At 37.3% G+C, this 19,067-nt stretch overlaps 2 protein-coding genes across 3 annotated transcripts; one reads left to right on the plus strand and one right to left on the minus strand.

The window, feature by feature from the left end:
- Positions 1-3,527: 3,527 nt before the first annotated feature.
- On the minus strand, positions 3,528-10,420 carry LOC136238084 (uncharacterized). 2 transcript variants are annotated; one of them, XM_066028411.1, is made up of 5 exons: positions 10,315-10,420; positions 4,754-5,482; positions 4,314-4,706; positions 4,194-4,262; positions 3,528-4,133 (listed from the first exon to the last, which is right to left on the minus strand). In XM_066028411.1, the coding sequence occupies exons 1-5, from the start codon at positions 10,337-10,339 to the stop codon at positions 3,640-3,642; spliced, it is 1,710 nt and encodes a 569-aa protein (XP_065884483.1). In that variant the 5' UTR covers positions 10,340-10,420; the 3' UTR covers positions 3,528-3,639. The 2 variants fall into 2 exon arrangements, with proteins under 2 accessions (XP_065884483.1, XP_065884484.1); XM_066028412.1 differs by having other exon boundaries at positions 10,307-10,383.
- Positions 10,373-18,711, plus strand: LOC136238087 (uncharacterized). Its single transcript, XM_066028413.1, has 11 exons — positions 10,373-10,462; positions 10,515-10,580; positions 11,746-11,796; positions 13,429-13,498; positions 13,548-13,618; positions 17,542-17,637; positions 17,717-17,767; positions 17,826-17,940; positions 18,000-18,053; positions 18,105-18,281; positions 18,326-18,711. The coding sequence occupies exons 1-11, from the start codon at positions 10,433-10,435 to the stop codon at positions 18,622-18,624; spliced, it is 1,080 nt and encodes a 359-aa protein (XP_065884485.1). The 5' UTR covers positions 10,373-10,432; the 3' UTR covers positions 18,625-18,711.
- The last annotated feature ends 356 nt before the right edge of the window (positions 18,712-19,067 follow it).

Consider the following 19,067-nt stretch of genomic DNA (forward strand, 5'->3'; position numbering starts at 1 on the left):
TTATTCGTAGTAGTAGTAAAAACTTTATAGTGCAATATTAAAAATACATAATGATACAAACAGTAGTTACAGCTGCATGAGCAAGGGAATCTGGTAGCAACAAGGGGTATAGCTAATGTACTCTCATACACTATCTGAGAAATCCAATTATAAATACATGAAATATTTATTGAAATAATGCAGAAATACTTAAATATTGGGACTCTCGTACACCATGTTGGGTTTTTGCGTGGGCGCTGGCTACCCCTCGGGTAACAAGTACCAGACCCTGAGGTTATGTACTTAATTACTTATAATAACTAACTATTGTGTGCATTAAAGTTCGGTGGCTTGGGGTGTTTAGAACAGATGCTGCAGGGACAAGAAAAATGAAGACTGTGTAAGTTATCAGGATTAAAGTTCTTCCATAAAATGCTGCCATAGAAATTGGATTAACTGAGCTTTGATGGTAAGAAATGGTCAGTTAGTTAAGTCAATTGTAGGTAGGCTGTTGAAAGTTCTATGTAGTCTGTTGAAGTAAAAAATTTCTTTGTTAGATGATGTGAAAACATGTTCAAGTTTGTTACAGGAGGAAGACCTGGCAGAACTTGGGCACTGAAAACATTCTTCTTAAGACCTCGCTACTAGTCAGAATGATAGACCGAGTGGTTTTAAAACGTTTTGTATCTTTAAAGAATCCATACTGTTTGCTAAGCTATTTTTAACAATGGGTTTTTGTTGACTTCTTGACCAACATTCGTAACACAAAAACACGCGTTACACAAGGACACGCCCTAAAAATAATAGGCTAGATCACTATTTTGTAATGTCTTGCATTTATAGTCAAAAATTCAGGGAGCTGGCAGCTAGCAGCGGTAGCACAGTGGTTAGGAATCTGGTGTATAGAGGAAAAGTAGTGGATTCAAGCTCAGAATTTACCAAAAGTTTTTTTCCTTCTTTTAAAGTTAAAGATCAGTGAAAGTGGGCTCAAAAAAATTAGCCGCTACGGTAGCTAAGGAAGATAACAACTAACCTCGCAACTAACCAAACAGCTAGCTACCATTTAACCGAATAAAGAGGACTTACTATATACATTCATCTAGGTCTATGCATGGTCACGTACAGATGTACTTTGAACTGAAGTACAGATGTACTTTCAAGTTTCAACTGAAATACAGAAGTTTAACAGGAGATGTCACGAATAGCTTAGTATCATTGTAAGAGTCTAATATCTCGCTATCGTTACTTGTTGCTTTAATATCGTTTCGCGATGGATCGCTCGATGCCATTATCCATTCAACTGAGATTCAGGGAAGCTAGGCTTTAATAAGAATCCATACTAATACGCAGGCCAGAGATCACGTGAGTGAGACAATACTAAGCAACAGCTTGCGCAACGGTGCACTACCCAGTGTTTATTCTAGGATTTCTCCTTTGGGGGGAATCAGGGAATCAGGAATTTGGGGGGTGACTAGGTGAAAGTCTGCTATATACTGAGTTGTCCAAGTTTACCGCAACTAAGTAAAACACTTGAGTAGCTAGTTTCCAAACACTAGTTAGTCATTTATAAGGCTGTGTCATGAGTGTTGATTTTGATTTTTGTGATTGGGTGCAGATTATATGATCAGGCTTTCTGAGATTAAATCTGGGGGGTATTTGTGGTGGCTGTCTAAAGTACAAATTACACTTTCCAAGCTGAGATTAAATTTAAGGACAATTTTGAGAGTCAAGCATACTAGTTAGACAAAACTGGGTAGACTTGGGCTCTCAGATATTGAATAGCCATCACTATATGCATAAAATTTTGTTCGTTGTATATATGCCCTAGCAGATTTTAAAAAAATGATTGATCTGATACTGAATCTGAGAGCATTTTAAGGTTGTGTTTGCAATTTTTAACCTGGGAAAATTTATTATCCACTCTGAGATTGAATCTATGAGCATTAATAATTTTTTGGTGTGCCGTTTTAAAAACAAGCTTAACCTAAGTATAGTGTAGTAGTCACAATTTTAGGGGGTGAGTCTGAGATTTTAGGGGGGGGGGGAGTTCCCCCCTAACAGCCCTAGAATAAACACTGGCACTACCACTGTTCTGCAAAGCAGCTACACCCCCCACCCCCCAACAGCATGCTAGCATGCAGACAGGCACTGCAGCGTTAGCTATGTTTGTGGAGGTGTATAGTGACTACTGACTAGTCTGCCGTAGTAGCTAGTACAAACCTGGGCATGACTTTCATGATCAATAGCAAACACTGCAAACCTGGTGGTCAGCCGTCCCCAGGACAACCTGGCAGTAGACTAGCAAGAGTGGAATTGGATGGAAGGTGTAGTCAAACACCCTCCGGGCCCACCTTCACAATTTTTAACCAGCTGCAGCCAAGAAGGTAGATTAGAAGCCTCAGTTTAAAAATAAGCACTAGGGCAGGTGGTCACTGTAATTAATGCAAAGTATATAAAGTATTAAAAACATATATATTATAGGCTCTATACCATAATACCTATATAATATCATGCAGTCATACAATGCATCTCTGCTGTCTCCAAATTGCATGCAGCTAGCTAGCCACCTACACTTTATGACCCAGAATTTTTGTTCATTTGTGCTGCAATAAGGGGTTGTTTTCGTAAAATGGTATGTATGGAACCAGGCCTGTTTGGACTGAAATCTTTCTTCTCATGAGGTTTCACTTGCTGCATTCTTGTTTGTTATAGTTGAGTCCACTGCATGCATTAATTTGCATGGATTTGTGTGTTACACAATTGTATAGCCATGCATACATTGTTTGTTCTGCACTTACATGTATGCAGTCAATTAAATGCAATGAAGCAGTTGCACCTCCAATTTAACAGTTTAAATAGCTAGACATTGCATGGTATGAAGATAAGCACAAAAGTTAAATAACTACAAATCGGTCTACTATTATACTGTATGTATGCTATTATAATACACTAAGAGATTAGCAATTTTGATGGCTGAAATGTTTACGTTTTCATGATCATATAAATTGAATATGTACAGCTATGGAGGTTCATGCTGTGTAAATGTATAGACAAATGTACCAATAACAGACTATTGGTTATAGCTGCACGTAAAATATCAAGTTAATTATTTACACAGGAGCATAATGCACACCATTATGTTTCTTGTACCAATAATTATTTGGGAAAATAAGTGGTCGCATGAAAGTATTGCATATACATGGACAATGCTGAAATAAGGTACAGGCTGAAATCCCAGATCTATACATATAATCATGCATGTTTTTTTTTTTCTGTACATGCACATGTATGAGAAAATCTACATGCACTTTCTTGCACACTGGATGACTATAACTCAATCGGTGAAGATCAGCCATAGTGCTATCTGCTGATATGACTGATTGAATTCAATAAAATTATGAGATAGGATTAAATCTCATTATGCAATTTAATCCTCATACATGTGCATAAATGTATTGTGTTTATGTGTAGCCATCCATGATGCATGCGGTTGGCTATCATATCATTATTGATCCTAAAGCCCCACTCAGTAGCACTTAAATCACTACTTTAATTATTTGCAAATTACAAATACTCGTAAAATTTCAAAGTGGCAAGAATGCATGCACTATTCCTTAGATTATACGACAGCTGTTTGTGTCTCAGAATTAAACTTTACAATTACAGGCTAAGCTTTCTTAATGCTTCTTGTGCTGCAAGCTGCTCAGCTTCCTTCATACTACACCCCATTGGTCCTGTCACTGGCCCATACTGAGGTAAATTCACAACTGACACAAATCCTCCGCTAGCTGGTTGTGTGGTGTACTGAGGTGGTGATAGTTGTCGGACATCACAATACTTCTCCTTCAGCATGGACTTGTAATGGTGACCAGGACTGCCTCTACTAACTGGTTGTCTTAGCTGCTGTTCAAAATAATGAAGTGCTTGTTGTGCAGCATCTTCTTCTGCTCCTTGTTTTCTACCAAACCTTCCTCGACTGTCATATTGATAACGTCTTCCATTGATGGTATAGGACAAGACACACTTGAAGTTGTGGTTATCACCACTGCCCTCATCCCGTGAATTATATTTGACACCACTGACATTATATTTTTGAAACAGCTCATTGAGTTGGGACTTAGCCTTTATGGTTGAGCCACCTACTGGTGTACTACCTGCAATAAAGGCATACACTTATAGTTAGTCACACAGATTTGTATGTAGTTGAATCTTACCAAAGCCTGGACAGCTTGGGGTATTTTGCAATTCAGATCTTGAGACACTAGACATGCTGACATGTGAATCTACATCCATATACAAAAGTTATGCATGGATAAAACGGACACATTTCTTACCAGACTTTTGGCAGCTTTGAGACTTTTGCAGTTCAGGTCTTGATAGATCAGTTCTATACAACTCCGTTAAGGCCAAGTATGCCTTTTCTGCAGCACATTCCTCACACTCCTTCCGAAGTTTCTTAGTTAACACAACCTCACTAGATTGATGTGAATATCGGACAGCATTTCCTTCAATCACAACACAAGCTGTAGTGACAGTAGAACCATTCTCAGAACTAGTTGTATATGTTGGTGAGGAAAACTTCTTAGATTGACAAAACTCATTTAGTAGACTCTTGGGAGACTTGAAAAATTCGTTGTCAACTCCTGGTCGAGATGAAATAGGAGATGGTAACTTAAAAGCAACAGGTTCAGTGTCTTGAGGAGGTAGTAAACTCATTGGTGGTTTTCCTAAAAGCATTCAGTAACATAGACAACATTAGTTCTGACAGTCTCACCTGACTCCTTCAACAAACAAATAATTGAATTAAGTCTTCCAATTAGTTCTGGCTGCTGAAAAGAACCCATTTGTGCAGATTGTAGTTTGATAATCAGTTCTTTATTCACTTCTGTCAAAATATCATAGATGCTATTGAAAGATGTGACTAGTTTGTTGGTTAGAATGTTAGTCCAGACTCCACCTTTTTCCTCTTCAAATGCCTTGTACCCAGGAGTGGTAGCAAATGCTACTAACATGTCTCCAGTACTAGGAATCTTATGCTTCCATTTTTCATCTCCTCCACGAGCAATAAATCCTGGATCAATTTGTTCACCTCGACAAGTATCAAAGAAGAATAATCGTGGAATACCAACCAAAGGGCCACTGCTAGCCTTTGGTGTTAGCCCATCAACTATTTTACTGACTTCAATCTTTTTTTCATCCTCAGAACATACAAAGCCATCTCCTCCATGACCAGAGAAAGCAAACACAAATGTCTTACAAGACTTTAGTGATGAATTATGAGCCAGAGGATATAAAAATGACATAAGTTCCTCTTCTGATACATTTCGCTTTACAATTGTGAGGAACTCAAGATAGTCAAAGGCTTTCCTCAACATATCTGCATCTCTTAGTGAACCTCTTAGAGGATGTAGTTTTCTCTTTGTGATTGGTAAAACGTCTTCTCGTGTGTAACTATTTCCAATTATCACAGCAACACCTTTATATCTACCAGTCAGTGGTATATCTGTAGAAGGAGAATACATAGCTATAAAAAGATATTTCTGTTGTCTAATCAATTATAGTGTTGAAAGGCTGACAAAAATTATAGAGAGTCTTGGAAAAAGACTGACGGATAAGCCAATATTGGGTTATACCACAAATCATGTTCAGATGCATAGCAAAAAAACTCACTGGTGATTACAGTCAGATACTTGATAAGGAACATGACTATGGATACTTGGTAGAAAAAAAATAGATATAACAGTGGGTATATGTATAGTACATGCGCACTTGAAATAAACCACTTATTATATGGCATGCACCTAATAAAAAAATAAGTACATGTTGACAATGGTACTATATAGTGCACTGAGCAGTACGGCTCTACTTCCAAGCTATAAATTTGAAAGATTAGCGCCATTCATGTATGCAACATACAACGTAATGAAAATACATGAGTGTTATGATATCCTGCTAGTATATTGAAGTATGAGTAAGTTGAACAGCAGAATTAAATATAGCTAAGCTAACGCAATTGCACTCTGCCACAAAGATGCAAACTATCACCGTAAATTGATGGTATGACGGTCGCTTAGTATGATGATCATACTTCAAAGTGTGATACTCATACTTCTGAAGTATGATGATCACACTAAGCCACCGCAGGAGTCATAGCATCAGTATGAACTTCACACTTCTATATGTTAAGTAGTATACCTGTCCTATAAATAACTTAGTGATATAAGCATTAAAGTTTGCACTGGTATAAATACATGGTAAGGATCTAAAACACATATATTTAAATGGTTGTGAGCACACTACTGGCACATTATATCTAAACACATGTATTTCCTATGTAATCTACTCATCTGTACATAATCTGTACATCCTGCCTATTATCGTCAATTTGTTTAAAAGCAAGCTAATTCTCAGTGACAGTTATTGCAAGAACAAAAGAAACGCTACGGTTGTGCCAACTATGCTGGAATAATTTCAAGCATAAGCATCAAGCATTTGAGCATAATAGGATAACAGGATGACTTCCAAGAAATCAAAACGTATAATGCATGCGCCAAAAAATACAGCAAAACATGAATGCTGAACGCACTACACATTATTTCATATCAAGAAAACGTGCAATTCTACTGTTATTTCTTGTCTCATTATTCACATTTCTTTGAAATAAGTTTACGATACTCTAATAGAGCAGTCATTTACTCTAATACAACAGTCAGGAAATGCTGATATACTCTAATAAAACAGCCAACTCTACAGCATGATTGTGATTTTGAAGGCATAATTTTGAGCATAACAGGCTTGATTTTTGAGCATTGCTCAGAAGCATAATATGCCATTTTCAAAGCATAATTGGCTTGAGTGTTTTGAAGAAGGTGTAAGTACATACTGAGAGAGAAATGGTGCATGGCATAAAGAACATCACGCATACCTGCCCCATACAAGCAGAACTTTATTTCCCTAGCTACTTAACTTCAGTGACAAGTTAAGCATGAAACTATATGTATGGAAGTATTTGGTACATGCAGTTACATGCACAGATGCTATGGGCACAGCTAATGATAGTGACATTACTCCTAGGAGAGGTGTACAGTCACTTAATTTTGCAGAAGTGTTGTGTCAATATGTGCTTTGGTTTCCAAGTTAACAATGCAGACAGACAGACAGGCTGACAAACTTATACAGTTTAAGGCATTAAGGCCATATTGTAGGAGAAGGTTTTGTTTTTCATTGCAAACAATAGCGCCAAATTGTAAAGTAGAAAATAATAAGCTTATACACACAACATATGTAGTTAAGTAGTTATGATCCCAATGGTAACAATTTGTTTTCTACTTGCAACATTTTAGTACACACAACATACCTGTACACATCCTAACACACGCACGCACGCATGCACACACACACACATACAAACCCTTTAGTTACCAAATCACATAGATGTGTGGTCTTATGCCTACCCAAATAACTGGGTTATTTGAACACTTCTCAGAGATGCCTATGAGTAGGGCTGAAACAATCATTGATTTTTAGTATTCGAGTACTCTCTAGAGTTAGCAATCGAGTACTCACAAATACTAGCTACTTGCAGTCATACCCATTTGACATGTTTTGTACCAACCTTAAACAGTTTACAGCTTTTCGAGTAACAACAATGATACACACACTGTATTAAAGTACTGATGTTAGTGTCCCTGACAAAAACTTATGCCAATCAAACTCTACAGCCTTCACTGTATCACTTCCTGATGACAAATACATCATGTGAGCTGGGTCACGTGATCTTAACAAGTACTCAAGTACCAATTTTACTATCGGAGTACCAAAATCCTTAACAAGTACTCACCGAGTATTAGTATTTGTTTCTATGAGTCAGTGCTTAGGGACAGGAATATAGTGTCTTGCAAAAGGCTGTACTATATATACATGAGTAAAGGTGGATACCTGAAGCCCCACCTGATCTCATCCATTAAGTGACACATGGAGATGTACAGTTTATCCCCAGGTGTTTGAATTGTGAGAAATGAAACCTTAGTAAAGTTAAGGTAGCCATATAAAGTTGACATGAACTAATTAGGACAAAAATTGTTCCCAAATAATAGTCCCAATGTTTGTATACCACAAGTGATGGGATAACCAACACCAAAATTTCCCTGCATAGCTTTTTTGATGACAGCATATACTATACTGGATACCTCAGGCCAGTGAACATATGCGTATGAAAACTAGGGCTGAAAAGCTCAAATACTCGGACACTCATTAATTTGGGATGCTTGTACTCACATGATTAGCTCACATGACGTATTTATTATCCAAAAAATAATTCTGGACACAATGAAGGCTGTGTATACAGTAGTTCGCAAAATTTGGGAACTTTTCTAGACAGGATCATTTACACAAATACATGTAGTGTCCGTATCATTACTGTTACTTGAAAAGGCTGTAAATTGCTTTGTCAATACTACAAATACAGCCAGCATTTGTGAGTACTAGTTACTGCTAGACAGTACACAGGTACTAAGCTTAAGGATCATTTAAACCCTAATGCAAACATGTATATTGGATGTAGATGTCACCTTGAAGATCTGCACTCCATGTAGTCTAAAGAGGAAAGAAAGCCCTACTAGTATACAGCTTGTGCATTTCTTATGGCCACCATATTTTATTTCTTGTTTCCCATCACTGACCACATCAACTTTTAGATAGACACACCAAACCTGATTATAGATCACGCGACTGCACTATTTCATGATAGAGGGAGGCACACAATGATAATGTACTAAGGTGAATGCAGTACATACAAAAATATCAGAAAGGTAACTACGAGGTTGGAGTCCCTCCACTAATGTTCTATAGGGTGCAGAATCTTTACATCTTTATACTCCAAAAAGCAGCCGTCTACTCAAATAAAAGAGTCAAGTGCATAAATAATCACCTTCCACCTGCATCAGCTTTAGTGACAGGAAACAAGCAATGAAGTAATGAAGTAATCATGTAGCTACCCACACCAATAGCTGCCTTGCACTTGAAAATTTTACAAGTGATTTAGCTTTAAAAAAGTATATAGTCTCACCAATCATCCTGTTTTGTCATTTGAACACCAAGTCTAGTAGCTATTAAATATAGATGTACTTAGATTTCTAGAGTCACGACGTACTTATTGTAAACTAGTATGTTCTATAACATAATCAATAGTCAAATAGAAGTATCATCTATTTCATTAACATCAATGTCATCAGTTACTAGAGGTCTCTCTCAATATTTCAGAATACCACAAGCCAGAATTAACTACAAGGGGGTGTCACGTCGCCACACGCTGTATGTAGATCTGCAACCGCGGCCAAAGTCTTGACCGGGGAAAATTTCACCTTGACCCTTGACTTGCAGCGTTTATTGTCTTTGACCTGTGACGTGAGCATTTCTTGTCAAACTTTTGACCTCCACTTATTTCTCTATTTTCCAATACGCACCTGTGCTTGCAACCTAGTACAATATTTTCTTAGTGTGTGCTACCAGCAGCTGGGAGAGAAAAATCATAATTACGGCGAAATGCCTGTTGGAGCTTTAAAACATCTTCTTGGAGATCCTTACTTCTTGTGAGTTACGTATAATTCCGCAAACTTGATAATAGCTAAGTATAGTTTTCGATAGTGGGTTTCAAGCCTTCCATGTCATCTTGACCCTTGACCCACTGTAAGAGCTATTTGTGGCCTTCACCGTTGATTTAGAGTTTGACCACGGTCGCAGATCGACCTACAGCAAGAGCCTGAGTGACACCCCCTTGTAACTAATTCTTTTAGTTATCCACTATGAAAGAAGATATTGTCTATCTGTGTGTTATACTCTTTGATTGAGTCCTACGCTGTATAAAAAAAATACAGGCAACTATTACAAAGGAAGCCTTACTACATTCACACAGTTTATTGTATTATTATTGTGCAGACCTCTGAAAAGAGTATGATGCACAGATCACAAACAAACAACAAAAAAATAACTTAATCAACATTAATAATTGTTGCTAGACCAGCTAGTCTTTGCTTAAATTGATCAATGGCCTTAGAGTTTGGTTGCTAACCTCCGTCCTTGCCATATAAAATTAGCTGGCCACACTTTCGGCAATAGGGTGTGGTCGAGAAAAGTCATTTTGGTAGTTCTTGTGCAGTCTTGCTATTCAAACGCATTGAGTGTTGTTTCTTCGTTTGTTACTCTACATGGGCATGATGGGCGACAGCGCCTAGCTCAGTTCGCCATTGAACTCGCCTCGGATTGAACTAAATTCTTTAACACTACACACAAAGTACATTATATACACAAATATATCGACTGCGTTTACATTCTCACCACCATCAGGCGCCAAGGAGTCCATTCGCAAGTCCACTCGCGAAGGTAGTACACACGTTACTATTTTGGTTTAATAGGTATATTCCCAACGTATTGTAATCACGTGATAAAGGGCGTTATGGCCGACGCAAATGAAGAATTCACTGAGGTTGGTGTAATGATAGAAAATCAGTTTGTGATTTTGTGTGTTTACTTCACAGCCAGTTGTGTTTGAACCTGACACTCTTTGTACGGCAACTCGCACCTTCGTGGGAAGAGACGCTAGCGTAAGTGAATTAAGAAACAAGGGTGTGGCCTTGGGATAAATATTCATGCAGTACAATCCTGTACTCCGATGTTCATCCTCTAACCAGACCGAAGTCAAAATTACAGGGCAAAGGCCGAGTCAAAATCGGTGTACCACAATCGATTATTAAAAATAGTACTACACGTATTTAATACCAAGACCATTCACGTGCATGTGAGACCTTTTTCGTGGTCACACAATTATGACTTGCGATTGAGCCACTTGGGGGGGGGGAGGCTGTGAGAAAAAATTGTAGGATACAAATACTACCTGTACCAATAGTCTCTCTGAAGCACAGGATGATTAAAACAGTGACTGTGTAATAGGTCAGCAAGGACTGATACTGGTTAAAGTACCTGTATGGGAAGAATTGAAGCTTGTTAACCATCTGGCTGAGCCATCAACGAGCTGAAAATTGGCAGAAAAAGTTGCGACTTTTACAAATAAACCCCAGAATGGGTGTTTTTGCTATCATCAAAATCACAGATTGTGCTGCCATCAGAAACTGATCTGAAGAAAGGTAGTGTTGAAATTACAAACCATGTGATTTTAGACATTTCCATTGTTTACTACCAAAAGGAAGCAACAAACTTGTTGCCACACTGGTGTTACACTTAGCCAAACACATGTCGAGCCCCAGTGTTTACATTAGATAAGTGGATTGCTAAGGAATTCATTAGCTGGGTTACTATAGTATGTACAGGTTGAGCTGGATCCTGAAAAAAATGCAAAAAGTGGTAATATTTCAGTCAACCAGATGAAGGTCAAGCAGTACTACAAATGTACCAAATTTCAAGATCATGTGTAATTAGATCCAAATGTTTTTGAGGATCCAGCTCAACACATACATATATAAGAGATGTGACCCTTCCATCTAAGACAGATTCTACAGTGTTAGGGTACCAAAACTCAAGGAGTAAAAATCACTTATGAGATTTATGATTTACAGAGAATTATAGGGATTTGTATATATATATATGCTCCAAAATGATCCCATTGGTAAGTTTCAACCACTTTTTAAAATAATTTAGACCAATTTCTATGATTTTTTCAATAGCCTACAAGATTTATGCTTCATTGCTGACCCTTCACAAATCTTTAAAGAAGTTCTCTTATTACTGGTATCCATGTTTTGTTGATTGCAGGAATTGACTTTTGAAGAAGGAGAATTCATCAGGATTGTGGGTCCTAGTGAGGTAAGGCCAGATATAGGTAATTATTAGGTGGATTGTTACATCATTTTTATCGTCTGGTACTTTTTATGGATACCTAAGCTTATTCAACTGTAATTACGTACGTATGTAGTAACCTACTAAAACTATTGCACTGATTAATCGTTTAAACCAGTTAATTACTTTTTAAAAATATTGGTAACAGTAATTGTTTTAGTAGTTCATTGCAATGGAAAAAATCTTGGACTTGGTTTTTTGTGACAGTGTTAACATTATAAGTTAACTCCAGTCAAGAGTCCCTACACTGATCAGTGAGACTTGCATTTTTGGCTTAAAATGAATTTTTATCAGCAAACAATAAATTTAATTTGTAATATTTTTGCTAGCGTACAACTTAATCTATGCCTAAAAGGCTGTTGTGATAGTTTAGCATACACTGTACAAAGTTTTGTGAAATAACACGCCTTCATTTCACGCCTATAGAACTCTAAAGCTTTAAGCCGATTTTTGGCCAATGAACAGCTGAACGCTAAGCTACTTTTAGTTCCAACCATTTCTCACCTTGTAGAACAATTCTATGCTTTCTTTTTAATATCAACATGGAATGTAGTGAAAACACACACCTGTGGACTACAACATTGGCTAGCAATCCCATCAAGATCTAATAATGATAATTTGAAGCGTACTATTGTAGAGTAATGCTTACCGGTCTGTGGTGCATAATTTTTTTAGCGAGAAAGGAGACCATGTGGCTAGTCTGGGCGTACTCCATATAACAGTAGTCACATGATGCCAGGTGATGCCATTCACCACTGAATTAGCCAGACAAGCTAATGTATTTGAAACTTACATATTAACAACAGTAGCTTGGCAGTCTGATAGAGCTTGTTCTGCTAGTCCATTGAGATGCTTTACTATGGTCTATGGGTTTCCGTGTTTGTGCATGACCACAAACATGCCGTCCCATTAACTTTGTATGACTGCCCTTAATCGGTTTAGCGCCACCAGTCTGATAATTCTGACCTCCCTAATAGTACAGTCACACACTGACGAGCTGCAGTGAAGGGTCAGTTTTAATAATATCTCTGTGTACCCTTAGCACTGTAATGTTACTGTTTGTGACCTGCTGAGTGAAAACCCGACTTGTTTGCATAATTTGGGAATAAATGTCATTGAAACATGTTTGGTAAAAAAACATGTGCTACAAAAAAATAATTTACACACGTTTTAATCGCTTTAGTAATCAGTGAAAGAAAACACAATATTTAGTTCATTACTAGATTTACCTTTCATAGAGAGTAAAATATCTTTTTAATGTGAATACTTTGATGAATTCTCCAGTTCATGGTGAACTCTGCAGCCAGTTGCACTCATGACTTTTGATCAATTAAATGAGTTCCTTGTCTGTATAGGCACTGTACAAATTGATTGTTTTGCCCTTCTCAGTTCAATACAATGCACTTGAAACTTTATCAGCTCATTGGTTTCCCTCTAGACAACAAAAATGAAGTTTGAGAAAAATGCAAGCAAGTCTCAGTGTGTCACTTTTATTATCTTTCTTTTGCATTCCATGTAGTGTAATATGTATGTCCCTGAAGTAGGAATACGGTCCCTCAGAAATCTTTTAACATTTTACATGTTGTTTTCATTCTACAGATGTTGTTTTGGTACATTGGCAGAAATGAAACTAACCAAACTGGGAAAGTACCAGCCAATTTTCTACAAGGTATCAACACCATCTACTTTGTTATGGCTACTCATGATCTGTTTTTCAGAGTATAACGAGGACTACATTCCTATGGATTCCAGTGGAGTCCCCACTAGCCTTGCCTCACAGGAGGACAAGGTTAGTCATCTATTAGTGTTGTGACGTACCCCCAAATTGTGAACACTGTGTAGTATTTCCTAAAAGTGAAACTTTCCACATCAGGACACACGATGGTGTATCGTGCGGCCAAGTACAGCTAGTGCGGACACACGACAGACAAGTGTGTATTTTACAGGAACCAAGAAAACGCTGTTTTCATGCATTCATAGTTCAATATTGCCTGAATGAAAATTAACCAGTTTTGCTGTAGAAACTCCCTTGGGGTAGGGCACCTCCTATTCCAAATTTGAGCTGAATCCGCCCAGCCATCACTGAGATATGTGCCTTCAAATTTCATCTTATTTTCTTCGTATTTTTTTCTTAGTCTTTTTATGCAAAAATTCTTTTCGCACGCTTTAGAAAAATTGCAATAATTCATGCGTGCTTTAGTTGATTAACTTCAAATTTGGAGGACAATAAGACCATAATGCAGCACATTTACAGCCCTATTTTCATACAGATTAAACTGAGAATAATGGAATTATGCATGATTTTGACAATTTCAAAAGCGATTTGTTGTCATGCCTATAGGGTATTCTGTTTGACGAAATAACTTGAAAATTGGTCTGTACATGAAACCACTATCGTAGTGCAAGCCTTTTGTGGTTTGAAGGTACTGAGGATATTAGCTGATGAGATATAAAGCAAAACCAAACATGTGAAAAAGTGTGATTGAGATACTCTAATAGAACAGTCACTGAGAAGTAAAAAAAATGCACAAAAAACATTGGAAAAAATTTCTCCAGGGTTCAAACTAGGGAACTCCACACCTACATACCCAAGCCCTTTACTACTCTGTCACTTCTTTCAGTTGCTGATCTCGCTCAATTTCTACCTTATAAATGAAAGTTCTGGTTTAGTTACTTTAGTACACTAGAATGATAACTTGTAGATCTATCAGGGAAATTCTAGAACATTCTATATGCATTGTATTCAGAAAAAACGTGTTCTAATACGTACTACAAAAATTATGAAAATAGTCTGTCATGTGGCCAAGTACAGCCAGTGTGGGCGGACGACGACATACTCATTTCACAGAACCAGAAAATGCCATTTTCATGTATCCATTCGAGTTGCGGCCTCTTACGGGTGAGCCTTCGATATGCAACAGCTAAGTATGAGCTTGTGTAGATGTTTCTGCTTCAGGATTCAGGGGAGGTAAACATCAGAACGCATTATTTAATGTCAAAGTGTTTAATGCTATTATATGCCAAATGCACCTTCATATCATGGTACCCAAGTATCCTCACTTTATTGATGTTTTGAACGTAAGAAACAATGGGGAAATTGAGATTCTTTTATCCCACTTGTATTTTCAACATTAAGGGGTGGTATGGGTCATGCTGCTGTATTTTACAGAAGACTTGCTTTCCTTGTCTTTCTTTAGAAAGAATTGTCATATTGTTCTATGGTTACACTCCGCTGTTATTTGTTTGAGAGGAGCTAGGTCACATCAGGGTTGTCCACTTTCACTAGGAGCACTTGACCTTGCACTAGCTGAGGGTTGGGTACCTCCAGCTCATTGAGTGAAATTTGATCTTAGTATTTGTCTAGCACTTTTAACACCTTTAGTGCTAGGGGTGCTGGCAAGGGGTGCTGGTAACCCCGGGAATAATAAAGAAACCTAAAATAAAATTTCATGTATTCGTAGCTCCATAGTGCTTGAACAGTATAATTAACCATTTCTGCAGTGGAAGCTTCCTCAGGGTAGGACATCTCCCATTCCTAATTTGAGTTGAATCTGTCCAGCTATCATTGGGGTATACACGCCTTCAAAATTCATCTTATTTCAATGCAGTCTTTGACGATTCCTGTAGTAAAGAGAAAAAAGTGGCTTTGGAACTTACAATTACAAAAAGAAGTAATATCCGATCACAATGACACACCCCATTGTTATTAGTCTAGCTGTATCATAATGTTAGCACAATGAAAGTATGAAATAATGACACACACCCTGATAGGTGAGAGGCTGACTCACGATACAGTACTCTTAATACTGAAGTCACCCTTGACATGTGCATGCTATAAATAAATTTTAAAAAATTTAAAAACTAGTATATTAAAACTTATTACATTACATCGTGAAATTAAACGGCTCAATAACAAAGCCCGGCGAACTACCCCTTTAAAAATGAATTAGGGATCCAAGCAACAAAAAGTAGTGAAAGAGGAGATGAATGATGGTATTACAGCATAGCTTGGTGAGAATATCCCTACATTGGCATTGAACAAAATCATAGTTAAAACATTCCTAAATGTAGGGATTTTCCCACTGAGCTATGCTGTGATACCATCATTCATCTCTACTTTTATCACTTGGATCCCCACTTCATTTTGATATTAATAATATACTGGTACCACTTTAGTGTGGGCATTCAAAGGCACTGCTTGGGGTCTAACTTGGGGCAATATCATGGGAATGCACTTTGTTGATGTCCAACCAATTTAAAGGTGCAATACACTTTGACCAATTACACTGAGTGGCAGAGCTAGTAGTTGCTAAGTTTCGACTACTTACTAAATTATATGCATGGATGCGTATTTCCCACCACGTGTTAGCCATCTAGCAGACCATGGAACAGGACAACTAGACTTAAATAGTTATAGTCCTGATTTAACTTAATGTACTAACTCACGATAGCAAAGTTAATAGGGTTAATGTAGTTCAAAATGGTAAACTAGATCCCACAATCATAATATTTCTGGAGTTGCATGTGGAAACATAATATAATATTCCGAAGGTTATTAGCCCACACGCTATTAAAACCACTATTGATCAGATGCTGATGTATAAAGCAAAACAGGATGAGTGTTCATCAGTTCCTTCACCTATCAGGTGTGATATCAGTGGCGGATCCAAGGAGAGGCATATGCCACCTATCCCCCACCCCCACCCAAAAATACTAGATCAAAATACTCTTTAATAGAGCAGTCAATAAACTACTCCAGTAAAACAGTGACCACACATAACACTATTGAGAACCCTCCATAGTTGTTAAGTATGAAACTGACAGTTGCAGCACTACGTTCCATTCATGTGGGCACATTTAGCCTGCTAAAAATGAAATGCACTTGGTCCTGTTTATGCCTTTCTTTAGGCTCTTATATACCAAGACAAATATAAGTCAGTCAACGGACATTTGGCATCCAACTAGCTGTCCAAATAGCCTCTGTGTCTGACCATAACTCAGTTTGCTTAGACATAATGTCCTAGCTATCAAAAGAAAAGGGATAGAGCCTAAGGAATAAAGTTTATCTGTTTGGTTTATGGCTTGTACTGCTAATCATAACTACCACTTGGTTGCTAGGAGATACTACATTCTTACAACCCAGGGGGTGGCCATGAATGTACTAGGCCTATTCTCATTCAGTTAGTAATGTTACAGTAGCTCACAACAAGAGCAATGAATGATGTGAACAGTTGATACAGAATAACTATGTACAATTTAACTCTTAGTTGAAATGTCCCACTCTGTCCTAAGATGACCGATCAAGCCTGTACTTGACAGAACATTAGAACCAGTCTACTGCAAAACGTTATATTTGTCTCTGCTTATATAGCTAGCTAAACAATTCTCATTACTGTTATTTGTCCCTATACATCTCTTGCAGTCCACTTATAAAGTAGCATGATTTCTGCTTTACATCAAAACTTGTCCTGAAACATATGAAATAGCTAATTATAGATAAATATCAAAACCAGCGTCTGCAATGTCGAAATTCGATACGATAACAATATCAAAAATTATCACAATATCAATACTTTTTCTATATATTGCACACCACTATACTGAGGATGTATTTATCACAAAATCCCATGCAGCCATGGTATAACACATAGTAGCTATCTTCTGTTTATAAAGTTTATTATAACATTAGTCATTGTTTGTATTTGTTTTAAGGTAATGAATAATCTGTTGAAGCAAGAGGGAAAATCAAGATTAAAACAGGGTACTTTAGTGATAGCAAAAGCATCATTTGTAGCAGAGAATCCCAGTGTAAGTATAAATGTTATGTAATGTGTAAACATGTAGCTACATATGCTATTTATAATTATTTGTATACTACTGTCCTTAGGATTTACCATTTGAAGCAGGTGAAGAGCTTCAGATATTGAGACCAACTGAAGTAACAATTGTTTTATACCATCAAAATTGTCTATGTGTTAGTGAATATACTTATGTAGGATCTGGGCTGGTATGAAGCTAAGAGATGCCACTCAAATGGACAATCCAAAATGGAGGGAACGATACCCATCACTCATATAAGACTGATATACGATGATGATGACTCAGAAGATGGTATATAAACCCTATATCTTTAGTATTACCCAAAAAAATTTTTTTTTTTTGTTTAATAGAATCACAGTCAGAATATGCTGTTCCTTTGCCAGCAGATGACAGATTACACGACGGTACCTCACTTGTAATTTTTTTATGTAGCTAAACATTTGATGTTTTTACAGACATCACTGATTTCCTCACCAATTCTGGTTGGTTTTCACATATTGGGAAGCCACATGGCAAAGAGGCACTCCACTATGTTCTAGCAAAGAAAAGTGGAATTGAATATGAACAGTTTATGGTGATAAGGAAAGCTATCTACATGTTTGCTTTTGGCAATGAAGAAAAAGTCTACATTGGTATGTTAGACAATCATGTCACTGTTAAACACTATTGTTTCTAGGCAAGGCCGACATACTGCACAAAACAATATCAGAACATTTTGAATGTTACGGTAAACCAAGAGCATCAATCCAAGCGATCGACGATGAACTCTGCCACCACTCCATGGCTAGCTTTTGGCAACTACAAATATGGCCATTAGCTGACTCTGAGAATTTGGAACTCGAGTGGGCAAAGAAAGTTTGTAGCAAGAATGCAATTCACACACCTGATGGTCATGGACTGAACGAGAGCATCAAATTCACAGAAACGTCAAACTGGATTGAGTTTAAGAAATGGCTCAATCCTAATAGATCTTAATGATTACCTTGTGTACATTTAATTTGAATCATGGCATGTATTTTTGTATTGTGTATGGCCAATTAAGTATTTGCTAAACTCTGTAAATAGTTCATTAACTTCTCCCCAGTGTCTCCAAAGGATAGGGTACTAGAAGTTGGGAGAATGGGATGATGTACTGTAGACTTTGACAATTAACCTTAGTTATCATGTGGGATAATGTGCCTTCAACCAAGGTCTTAATCTCAGGATTTTACCACTTTAGTAGGCCAGGGACCTATATTATTATTATACTCTAATAGAACAGTCATCATGATACTCTAATAGAGATGTTCTTATTACACTGGTTGGGTCTAATCCATTGTATCCATATTACTTTCCAATGAACCATCTGCATATATAGCATTGCATAATAGGCTTAGTGTATGTCATGCACTAGCAATTACAATCAAAATTGCTTCTGT

Source organism: Dysidea avara, chromosome 11 (assembly GCF_963678975.1).
Source record: "Dysidea avara chromosome 11, odDysAvar1.4, whole genome shotgun sequence".
In the NCBI taxonomy this organism is placed as follows: Eukaryota; Metazoa; Porifera; class Demospongiae; order Dictyoceratida; family Dysideidae; genus Dysidea; species Dysidea avara.

Bases quoted from the DNA above. Each gene is read 5' to 3' on its own strand.
- LOC136238084 (XM_066028411.1), bottom strand. From the start codon at position 10,339: ATGGACTCCTTGGCGCCTGATGGTG. The intron at 4,707-4,753 runs GTGAGACTGTCA...GAATGCTTTTAG, and splicing joins TTGTTTGTTGAAGGAGTCAG to GAAAACCACCAATGAGTTTA. The intron at 4,134-4,193 runs GTAAGATTCAAC...CCTTTATTGCAG, and splicing joins CCCAAGCTGTCCAGGCTTTG to GTAGTACACCAGTAGGTGGC.
- LOC136238087 (XM_066028413.1), top strand. From the start codon at position 10,433: ATGGCCGACGCAAATGAAGAATTCACTGAG. The intron at 18,054-18,104 runs GTACCTCACTTG...ATGTTTTTACAG, and splicing joins AGATGACAGATTACACGACG to ACATCACTGATTTCCTCACC. The intron at 18,282-18,325 runs GTATGTTAGACA...TATTGTTTCTAG, and splicing joins TGAAGAAAAAGTCTACATTG to GCAAGGCCGACATACTGCAC.